Raw genomic sequence first — 12,229 nt, 5'->3', positions numbered from 1 at the left:
ATAGATGTATGTTTGTAGTCATATTTGAGCTTAAAAAGATATTATAATTTTTTTTTTTTATAATTAATATTTCCTAAAGTTTTATTCCTAAATACTACATTTTTTGGAAGTAATAACTTTTGAAGTTTGGTCGAGAAGGATCGGTTTACTGACAAATATAGTAGCTAAAAACATTTTCTTAAAAATTAAAAAAAAAAAAAAAAACGACCGAATTATAATGGTTGGAGATGAAAAAAATGGCATCTTTTATAATTTGACAATGGAATCCTTTTGCTCTATTTTCTAAATTTCTCGAGTCGAATGGAAAAGGAAGAACAAAGTTGGTAAAACGTAGGAAAACAAAAAATACTTTTTGACCACTGATAACAGTTTGTCATTACCTTTTTTTTTAATTGTAAAAACTTGACAAAAAAGTGAAAACTTAAAAATTTTTCCTCATGATTTGTTTTGATAAGAATTAGGAACAATTTTTGATAGAAACTAATAGGATTAAGTATTGGATACTATATTTTTTTTCTCTGAAATCTACTATAGTCCGAATTTAATAAGTAAATCATTGATTTCCTTCTAAATTGAGCTATCAAATTTTAGCATTACTTTTTTTTTCCTTCATATCTTAAAAGTTGATAATGTTGACCTTTTAGAAATGGCAAATAAGAGTTAGTAATAACTTAAAAATGAGCAAATGCACATTTATTGCTTCATTTATTATTAAGTTATCATTCATGGCGCTAATATCCAGCTAACATTGGCTTTATAGATGACTTAATATAACTGAAATAATAATTGTGGAATTATTTTAAAGGAAATCCGCTAATTTAATTAAAAGAACTAATTTAATTAAGATAAAATCTCTTGTGAAATTAAAATATACAAGTTGTTTCTTTGATCTTTTTTTCTTTTAAACAGTTCCATCTTTTTAGAAAGTTCATATTTGGACAGTATTGCTGCAATCATAGAAATTCTGTAAATTCATTTCTTCCATGTTAGAAGTAACAAGTAATTAATGAAGATTCGTTGTAAATAGTATCTAATAAGTAGTAGCAAGTGGTAGCAATTAGTAACAGGTGATAAGAGGTAGCAAGTGGAACGATTAATAATAACAGGTAGCAGGTAGCAGAAAATGATAACAATGGTAGCAACTAGCAACAAGTGAAACCCGGAAAATACCTTGAAAAACAAACATACCTAATTGATAGCAATTGAATATAGCAAATTAAAGAAAAAAAATTAAGTTAGCTTATATTAAATTATCAATGAAAGGAAAACAGTTTACATAAGAAGGAAGGAAATTATTAAAATCACAGAAACCTTAAGCAATAACATAGATAAAGTAGACGGAGCTGTAAGGGTGAAGGAAAAAAATAAAAACAAAAATCTGAAGACTATCAGTAGTTTCTTTAATTAAATGATAAGGAAGCGTCAGAAAGTGCGAATGACTTGCGCAAAAGTTATTTGTGTGAAAGTGAAAGACTGCAAATTTACGCTTTGAAGAAAGTTATTAAAAAACTTTTTGGAAAATTGAAATAAATGATTAAATTCACAGCAAATTCAGCGAACAAATGAAAAAACTATTGGAAAAAGCACTCAGAAATTTAAAAATGCATTTTACACAATATGCAACACTGCCTGGTGATCTTTGACCCAAAAAAACAATAACTTAATTAAAAATTTTTTTTGTTAACATCAAAAACAGTTATATTTTTTACAAATGATTCCTTACATTCATATTGTCTACATTTGCAATATGTTATAAGGATCATAGGAAAGATGAAATTATCAAAAAGAACAAGCGACTATCACTCTAATCACAAAAGTAAAGAAATGATCGTTGTCGCAAAATTTTAATAGCGCAAAACTCTAAAATATAAAAAATAAAAATGTAAATGAAAGCGAAATAATGTCCGATGAATCCATCCCAAGTAATGCTTATACATCAAACTCTTTGTTTCAGCATGTTTATATTGTAAATCCTTTATGCATTGTCCCCAATCTCATGTCTTTACTATAGATTCTTCATGTTTTGTTTCCGATAATGCTTGTAGCTCAAACTCTTTGTTTCCTAATCTTACGTTTTCTGCATACATTGTGTCTTAGTTTAAACATTAAATTACCTCTCTCTTTCTTTATCTACATTCTGACTGTGACTATCCTCGGAACCTAATAAGGAATTCATCATCATCATCACTCCCACGTTAACAATCAATTAATTGTACATAACCATGAAGGATCTCTTCTCAACTTCTACCTTAATACAAATCCTTTTACGAAATACAGCTGCTAGGCCTTCATCCAGGCGAAACATCGTTTCGTCACTTACTGTGGATGATACGCTGTCCTAGAAAGTAATTTTTTTTTATACCCAAATTTAATGCTTTCTTTCATTACCTTAGATTGACTCACCGATAAAAGTAAATATTACCTTAGATTGACTCACCGATAATTTCATTGCTTGGGAAAAAATGAAAAATTAAGCTGATATTTCGTGAAGTTTGCAAATTATTAACCAATTAAGTAGCAACTGATATGTCACAGGCCTAATTATAACAAGTCTGAGCTAAACAATTATCAAATCTTTTATCTATTGTGATCATATTATTGTGCCATTTATACAATTAAAATGTATGGAATACGTCAGAAATATCACCTTTTTTGGAAATTTGGAAATCTGCAAAATGCCATAGATCAAATTAATTAGCAATTAAATTAGTACATTCTAAATTTTTAGAAATTTACAAAGAGCAAATTGATTCAATTCTTTGATTGATCGGCAAATCAATTTATTTTAATTTTGTATTCTGCAATATCAATGTCTTTTTGGTAGTCATAGTTGTTGTGTGTTTTTATGATTACTTTCACTTTTGCATGCTTTTCAACTTACTTTACTTTACTTACTGCACTTTTTTCCATTTAAATATATTAGAGCGAAGGCAAATAAAAGAAATCAATGCGACAGATATAAAAATGTTTCAAGTAAAGTTAGGAGATATCATACTGTTTTTTGATATTTAATTTAAATCCGAATGAATAAGTTAATATTATTATTATGTAAATTAGCAAATAGCTTTCAACAGATCTAATTCAGAATTATTACGCTTTAGTCATTGTTAAATATAGTCCTTTCTTCTTCCCAATTGTAATTTTCATTTTCTAAACATTACCAATTGATTTATGCCTAATGAATCAGACAGTCTTTTTAAGCATTTAATTTTTATCGAATGCAGCACTCGATTATAAGGAACATTATAAATTTTTTTGCATGGAACAGCTGGAATTAAATTAATTTTCAAAATTTTTTGACGTTTCATACTGAAATTTTTTTTTTTTTTTTGTTTCTTGATTCTTCTTCGAGACGCTTCAAACAAAAAAGAAACTAAAAAAATCACTAAAATCCTATAAAAACAGATAAGTTCGCTTTTTCCACGAAGAAATATACACAAAAATTTCAGGTTTTATCATTTACTATTTCTCTTATAGAATGAAAATATACGAATTCTTGTTTTTTCTTTTCATTTGACTTCCGTCTTTCGGATTCCTTTCATTAGTACATTGAATTTTTCGATGTTAAAATGTGATTATCAACCTTTATCACTTGCATATTAACAATTCTAATAATTTCACTTTATCAAATTAAGAGTGTTTCGCACAAACAGCAATGGTTTCTCTTCCAAAATAGACACTCTTCCATCTTCCATTCTATCACAATTCAATAGCATTGCTGCAAATATAGAAATTATTATGGAAATTCATTTCTTCCAGAACTGAAATTAATTGTTCAAAACTGAAAAGTGCTAATAATCAATCCTTTATAAAATTAACATACATTCTTCTACTTGGGTTGTCTGTGTCAATGAGCCATCATCCCATAACTTGTCAATTTTATAATCTGTGATAATCTCCACGGCTGAAATTGATGCCAGGGAATATTTGATCAACATAACATTTTTGAGATAACTTGAAATGATTATTACTATTTTATCATTTCTAACTTATTAGCCCATGATAATTCACGTTGTGCTGCAAAACTAATCTTAAGTGACATTCGAACTGAAGTTACTCCATCGTCAATTTTTGGAATATAACAGAATGCACAGAGCACATACTTAGATTTGTATTTCATATTGAACATACCTGGAAGAGAAGTGACAAAAAAGGAAAGATGCATACCTGCCACAACTTGTCTACCTGCTTGGTTACCAGCTTGACCACCACAATAAATGATGAAAGCAATATATACCAACAACTTTGCCATATCAAATCAATTGTGTTATAATTTATATTTCCTAAAGTTTCACTCCTAAGTATTACATTATTTGAGAGTAATAACTTTTGAAGTTTGGTCGAGAAATATGGGTTCACTGATAAATATAGTTTCTATGAACTTTTCTTAAAAATGGGAAAAAAAATGACCGAACTAATTATAATGATTGGAGATGAAAAAATGGCGTCTTTTATACTTTGACAGTGAAATCCTTTTGTTCTAAATTTCTCGAGTTTAATGGAAAAAGGAAGAACAAAGTTAGTAGAACGTAGAATGACAAAAATGCTTTTTTTTTAAACTACCGATAACAATTTATCATTGCTTTTTTAATTATAGAAACAGTTGACAAAAAATTTTACATTTTCTATCATTTTTTGATAGGAAATAAGAAAATTTTCTTTTCTTTAGGGAATTAACAGGATTCTGCCACTCGATAGTGTTTTTTCTCTGAAATATTAAAATGTAGTCCGAACTTTGGGAGTAAATCTATTGATTTTCATTTGAATTTTAATATCACGAAAATTTCTATTACATCTTAAAAGCTAATATTGTTGATTTTTAGGAATAGCAAATGAGAATTAGTAATAACTTAACAGTGAGCAATTGCACATTTGTTAATTTTTGAAGCAAATAAATGTATACTTATGGTGAAATTTTAATTTAAAAATAATATCAACATGTCAAGTTTTTCTAATTTCAAATGAAAATTTATATACATTCTCTTGACATTATGTTATTTCTTTTAAATTGATTAAATATTGCTTTTATATCATTAATTATTCGTACTTATTTGATTTGCCAAATTTGTATTAACATCAGCTGAACCTTCTGTGCTGTACGATGAATGCCATTTCGGTTTCCTGAAAAGACTACATTCATGTTTGGATCACAGCCTCATTTTACTTACTTGAAGTTACATATCATTTATAGCGTTAATGCTCAGCTAACGTTTATTTAATTTGAACGCCAGTTTTTATGACGATTTTATCATTTTTTTGCTTCATTTTCATTCTCAATTATGCAAATTATGTAAATTTCTTGAAATTGCTTGAAGACCTAAAATGGTTCAAATTTTTTAAAAAGTGCTTAAAAATCTAAAATGCATTAAATACCTTTCCAACAGTTTACTTAATTTTATGATGGTACACTCTTTCCTTTTATGTATTTTAAACACGGAAAGACGGAAACAAACTATGGTAAGTTAATATACTTATTATATCCATCTTTCACATATTTTTTATGGTAGTTTCTTTTATTATGTATTTATTCATAGTTCTTTTTTCTTTGCGATAGATTGAATTTTTTTTTTTTCACTTTTTTATTAAATTACCTTCTTTTTGCACAATGTATACTATTACTGGTAAATATATAGTATCCTTCTTGTTTAATAATTCACATTTCTACTTTTTATTATTGATTTTCATTTTCACATTTTTTTGTTGCTAATTTCATTTCATTTTCATTTTCCATTTGTTTATTATATTTATCTGTTTTATCAAATCTTAGTTTTTAAAGGTTTCTGTCTAATAGTTTTTTTTACTGTTTCATCGCTTTTTACTTACTTTTAAGCCTAATACTGAATCTTTTCTCACAAGCTACATTTTTTTTTTAAATATTTCTAATCAATAAATGATATTTCGTTATTTTTGCCAATTTCATTTTTTTCTCTTTTATACACAAACAATTATTTTTTCTTTTTACATATCACTTTATTAACCACAATTGTTATGTGTTTTCTGTGATTATTTTAATGTCTTAGAAATCAGAAAAAAAAAATTAATTTATTGTTATTCATTAAAAAATAGAGTTTTTTTAACATTTCACTGCATAATTGCTGATTATAAGCTGTCTGATATTTGCAGTAGTGTTCAAATCACTTATGCTTTTACTCCATTTGCGGTATTTCTTAAGTTCAATAAAATTTCTCTTTATCTTTTTTTTTCTTTTTTTTTTAAAATATGCTAAATATGAACAAAAAAGTCAAAATAAAAAAAAAGAAAAAAAAAAAACAAGAAATTAAGAACAAAGCATAAGTAGAATATGCTTGCAACTTAAAAAAATTTCATAAAAATAAAACCGAAGATAAAGATCACATTGAAATTCGTAGTCCATCATCATAATCTTAACTTAAATAATTAGCTAGATGATTTCAAAGACTTTTAGTTAATTTACTTACTACGTGTGCTAATTGGTACTAGTTATTACCACCTGCTACTCTTTGCAACCACTTGCTAGTAATAGCAAAAGTGATAGAAAGCTCTGATATTTGCATTTAGAATTCATTCAAATTTAAATCACTGATATTAAAAAGCAGCATGATGTCTTGATACAATGCTAAATGTTTTCGTAACTATCCGAATTGAAACATTTGCTGCTATTTGCTTTCAGATTCACTGAGATTTCAGTCATTAATATTAGAAATCAATATGAAGCAATCCTATAAATAATAAAGGTACTCAAACAATTGTTTTAAATATCGAATTTTTATGAGAAGCAGTGTTGGCTTGTAAGATAGTTGTAAATTTCTTGCATGAAAGAAAAAATCAAAACGGTTACTATTGAAATTTTCTTTCTTCTAAAGTCTCTACAATTAAAATTTTTGGTGCATACTTCACTTTAAATATTTTTGTATGCTTTTGGAGATCAAATATCATGGCAAAAATGAAAATTCAAACTTATCGAAGATTTACAATTTCAGTTTCAATATGATCAAATACTTGTGCGAAAAAATAGTTCCTTTTTTTTAAAACTACTTCGAATAATCGCTTAAAATCAACATAGAAAATAAAAATGTGAAATGAAAATATATGAGTTCTTGTTTTCTTTTTTCTTTTATTTGTTAGAAAACAGTTCCCTTTTTTTTAAAAAAGTTTTCAGGCAGTCTCTTAAAATCAATATAAAAACTGATAAGTTGAAAATCTTATCTTTTGCCACGAGGTAACAACAATATGAGCTTTTATCATTCATTATTTCTCTTATAAAATGAAAAATACGAATTCTTGTTTTTTCTTTTTCATTTGACTTCCGTCTTTCGGATTCCTTTCATTAGTACATTGAATTTTTCGATGTTAAAATGTGATTATCAACCTTTATCACTTGCATATTAACAATTCTAATAATTTCACTTTATCAAATTAAGAGTATTTCGCACAAACAGCAATGGTTTCTCTTCCAAAATAGACACTCTTCCATCTTCCATTCTATCACAATTCAATAGTATTGCTGCAATCATCGAAATATTTATGTAAATTCAGGACTGAATTTAATTATTCAGAATTAAAAAGCGCTAATAAGTCAATTCTTTATGAAACAAACATACATTCTTCCACTTGCGTCGTTTGTATTAATGAGCCATCATCCCATAACTTGTCAACTTTATAATTTGTGATAATCTCCGCGGCTGAAATTGGTGCCAGGGAAGTCTGTCTAACATTACTTTGAAATGATTACTGCTATTTTATTCTTTTTAACTTATCAGCCGATAATAGCACGAATCATTTCAAATTTTTTAGCAAAACAATCGAGTAGTTAAGTAATTCACTCTGTCTGCAAAATTAAAAGTAAATGGCATTCGAACTGAAGTAACTTCCACCGTCAAATGCTGTTACAGCAGAAATTTTTGAAATATTACGGAATGCACAGAGCACATACTTAGACTTGTATTTCATGATAAACATACCTGGAAGAGAAGTGACAAAAAAGGAAGGATGCATACCTGCTCCACGTGCTCCTGGCTGTGCTTGGTTGGCAGCTTGGCAATAAATAATGAAAGCAATATATACCAACAACTTTGCCATATCAAATCAATTGTGTTATAATTAATATTTCCTAAAGTTTCACTCCTAAGTATTACATTATTTGAGAGTAATAACTTTTGAAGTTTGGTCGAGAAATATGGGTTCACTGATAAATATAGTTTCTATGAACTTTTCTTAAAAATGGGAAAAAAATTGACCGAACTAATTATAATGATTGGAAATGAAAAAGTGGCGTCTTTTATACTTTGACAATGGAATCCTTTTGTTCTATTTTCTTAATATCTCGAGTTGAATGGAAAAAGGAAGAACAAAGTTAGTAGAACGTAGAACGACAAAAGTGCTTCTTTTTTATAGCGATATTAATTTATCATTGCCTTTTTAAATTATAAAAAACACTTGACAGAAATAATGTGAAATTTCTTTTTTTGTTAGGAATTAAGAATAATTTCTGGTAGAAATTAATAAGATTTCGCCACTTGGTAGTTGTTTTTTTCTCTGAAATCTTAAAATGCAGTTTGAATTTTGGACGTAAATCTATTGATTTTCATTTGAATTTTAATATTACGAAAATTTCTATTACTTCTTAAAAGTTAAAATCGTTGGTTTTTGAAGAATAGCAAATGACAGTTAGTAATAACATAACAATGAGCAATTGTATTCGATAGTTATTTTTTTCTTTCAAATCTTTTACGATCTGAATTATGGAAGTAAATATATTGTTTTTTTTTTTTTTTTTTTTTTCTGAATTGAGCTTAAGAAAATTTGACTTTTTGGGAATAGCAAAAGTAATAACTTAACAATGAGCAATTGCGCATTTATTAACTTTTGAAGCAAATAGATGTATGTTTGTAGTTACATTTTAGTTTAAAAAGATATAATTTTCTTTTTTTATAACTTATATTTTCTAAAGATTTACTCGTAATTGCTACATTATTTGAGAATAATAACTTTCGAAGCTTTGTTGAGAAAAAAAAAGTTCTTCATTGATCATTTCCTACTGATAAATATAGTATCTAAAACATTTTCTTAAAAATTAAAAATAAATAATCGAAAAAAATTATAACGGTTGTAGAAAAAAAATGCCGTCTTCTATACTTTGACAATGGAATCCTTTTGCTCTATTTTCTAAATTTCTCGAGTTGAATGGAAAAAGGAAGAACAAAGTTGGTAAAACGTAGGAAAACAAAAAATACTTTTTGACCACTGATAACAGTTTGTCATTACCTTTTTTTTAATTGTAAAAACTTGACAAAAAGATGAAAACTTAAAATTTTAATCTCATGATTTGTTTTGATAAGAATTAGGAACAATTTTTGATAGGATTAAGTATTGGATACTATATTTTTTTTCTCTGATATCTACTACAGTCCGAATTTAATAGGTAAATCATTGATTTCGTTCTAAATTGAGCTATCAGATTTTAGCATTACTTTTTTTTTTCCTTCATATCTTAAAAGTTGATAATGTTGACCTTTTAGAAATGGCAAATAAGAGTTAGTAATAACTTAAAAATGAGCAAATGCACATTTATTAACTTTGGAGCAAATGAAATATGTTTGTAGTGACATTTTAGTTTAAAAGTAGTGAGGTAATGATGACTAGTCATTTTAATTTTAAATTAAAACTTCTAAATACTTTCTTGACACTAAGCATTTTTTTTAAATTAAGTATTGCTTTGACATCATTAATTCTTATTGCTCATTTGATTTATCGAATAGTATTTAATTATTCGTACCTTTTTCACTATGCGATCAGTGCCATCTCAATTAGCTAAAAAGATTGTATTCGTGTTTGGATCATGGCCTCGCTTCAACGTGCCATTCTTGGCGTTAGTAATGTTAATTTTATTGATGGCTTAACATGACTAAAATAATACGAATTTTAGAATAATTTTGAAACAAATGACAATAAGAATTAATTCAATTAAGGTACGAAAAATGGAAATATACAAGTTCTTGACTTCTTTTTTTTTTTTTTTTTTTAAATAGCTCCTTTTTTAAGAAGTTCTAAGAAAGGAAATACTTTTAAGACAGAATTTTGAGAAAGTTTAGAAAGAAAAAAAACTTTTTAAGAAGAAAATTTTAAAGAATCTGTGAAATCAGTGTAAGTTCACTTGTAAAAAATTGATATATTCTACGAGGAAACAAAGATTTGAGGTTATATCATTCATTATTTCTCTTATAAAATGAAAATATACGAATTCTTGTTTTTTCTTTTTCATTTGACTTCCGTCTTTCGGATTCCTTTCATTAGTACACTGATCTTTTCAATGTTAAAATGTGATTATCAACCTTTATCACTTGCATATTAACAATTCTAATAATTTCACTTTATCAAATTAAGAGTGTTTCGCACAAACAGCAATGGTTTTTCTTCCAAAATAGATACTCTTCCATCTTCCATTCTATCACAATTCAGCAGCGTTGCTACAATCATAAAAAAAATAAAAATTCATTTCTTCCAGAATTGAATAAAACCAACAAATGAAACTAAGAAGAGTGATCAAATTCTTGAAATGATTAAATATTCAAAATTAAAAAATCCAATTAATTAATTAATTAATTCATTGTGAAATGTACATACATTCTTCCACTTGCGTCGTTTGTATTAACGAGCCATCATCCCATAACTTGTCAACTTTATAATCTGTGATAATCTCCCCATCTAAAATTGATGCCGGGGAATATTCATTAACATTGCAGAACTTTTGAGATAACTTAAAATGATTACTAACTACTATTTAATCATTTCTAACTTATCACCTACAATAATACAAATCATTCCAAGTTTTTTGCATAAGCATTGAGTGACAAAGTAATTCATGTTGCACTGCAAAACTAAACGTACTGGCATTCAAATTGAAGGTATTTCCACCGTCAAATGCTGTTTCAGCAGAAATTTTGCATCGAGCACATACCTAGACTTGTATTTCATGATAAACATATCTGGAAGAGAAGTGAAAAAGTGAGATTCATACCTGCTGCATTTCCTCTCCCTGCTTGGTTGGCTTGGCCACTACAATAAATGATAAAAGCAATATATACCAACAATTTTGCCATATTAAATCAATCGTATTATAATTAATATTTCCTGAAGTTTTACTCTTAATTACTACATTATTTAAGAGCAATAAATTTTGAAGCTTTGTCGAGAAACACAATTCTTCACATATTTTAGCTTAAAAAGATATTATAATTATTGTTTATAATTAATATTTCCTAAAGTTTTATTCCTACTTACTACATTTTTTGAGAGTAATCTTTTGAAGTTTGGTCGAGAAAGATCGGCTCACCGATAAATATAATATGTAAAAGCTTTTTCTTAAAAATTGAAAGTAAAGAAGAGAATGAATTAATTATATAATGGTTGGAGATGAAAAAAATAGCATCTTAAATACTTTGACTGCTCTATTTTCTAACTTTCTCGAGTTGAATGGAAAAAGGAAGAACAAAATGAATATAACGTATAACAATAAAAGCGCTTTTTGACCAACGATAACAATTTATCATTGCTAGATTTTATGATAGGAATTAACAGGATTTAACTATTCGATAGTGTGTTTTTTTTTTTCTTTCAAATCTTTTGCGATCTGAATTTTGGGAGCAAATCTGTCGATTTTTTTTTTTTTGAATTGAGCTATCAAATTTTAGTACTACAAAAATCTCTTAAAAGTTAATAATGTTGACTTTTTAGGAAAAGCAAATGATAGTTAGTAATAACTTAACAATGAGCAATTGTACATTTATTAACTTTTGAAACAAGTAGATGTATGTTTATAGTGATATTTTAGTTTACAAAGAATATCGCTGTGTTAAGTTTCTCCAATTTCAAATGAAAATTTTTAGATATTCTATTGACACTAAGTTATTTCTTTTTTATTAATTAAGTATTGTTTTTCATTAATTAATCTTACTTATTTGGCTTATCAATTGGTATTATTATTAATTGAACTTTCTCAACATTATGATCAATGCATTCTCAGTTACTTGAAAAGGTTGTATTCATGTTTGGATCATTACTCTTATCGCCATTAAGTTGCATATCATTCTTTGTGCTATTGTTCAACTAAAGTCAATATAAATAAAATAATAAAAATTGTGGAATAATTTGAAACAAATGCATTAATTTAATTAAAAGACTAATTTAATTAAGGTACAATAAAACCTTCCCAAATTTCACGATTTTCAACGCTTGCAGATAAAATATATTT

The 12,229-nt window shown here is 26.9% G+C and overlaps 3 protein-coding genes across 3 annotated transcripts; all 3 read right to left on the bottom strand.

The window, feature by feature from the left end:
- Window positions 1-3,617: 3,617 nt before the first annotated feature.
- On the bottom strand, window positions 3,618-4,252 carry Bm460 (Uncharacterized protein; the record flags this gene model as incomplete). Its single annotated transcript, XM_043080842.1, has 3 exons — window positions 3,618-3,718; window positions 3,824-3,904; window positions 4,168-4,252. 3 exons carry the CDS (start codon window positions 4,250-4,252, stop codon window positions 3,618-3,620), a joined length of 267 nt encoding a protein of 88 aa, XP_042936776.1.
- A 3,130-nt stretch (window positions 4,253-7,382) lies between these two features.
- Window positions 7,383-8,058, bottom strand: Bm461 (Uncharacterized protein; the record flags this gene model as incomplete). The annotated part of the gene is made up of 3 exons (XM_001895423.2): window positions 7,383-7,483; window positions 7,581-7,661; window positions 7,977-8,058. The coding sequence occupies 3 exons, from the start codon at window positions 8,056-8,058 to the stop codon at window positions 7,383-7,385; spliced, it is 264 nt and encodes an 87-aa protein (XP_001895458.1).
- A 2,286-nt stretch (window positions 8,059-10,344) lies between these two features.
- Bm16 (Uncharacterized protein) lies at window positions 10,345-11,078 on the bottom strand (the record flags this gene model as incomplete). The annotated part of the gene is made up of 3 exons (XM_043080841.1): window positions 10,345-10,445; window positions 10,603-10,683; window positions 10,997-11,078. The coding sequence occupies 3 exons, from the start codon at window positions 11,076-11,078 to the stop codon at window positions 10,345-10,347; spliced, it is 264 nt and encodes an 87-aa protein (XP_042936775.1).
- Window positions 11,079-12,229: the final 1,151 nt, after the last annotated feature.

This window comes from Brugia malayi (genome assembly GCF_000002995.4).
Source record: "Brugia malayi strain FR3 genome assembly, contig: Bm_v4_Chr3_scaffold_001, whole genome shotgun sequence".
Lineage (NCBI taxonomy): Eukaryota > Metazoa > Nematoda > Chromadorea > Rhabditida > Onchocercidae > Brugia > Brugia malayi.
Note: the sequence above shows the minus strand (reverse complement) of the source record. Positions and strands in the feature narration are given on the sequence as shown.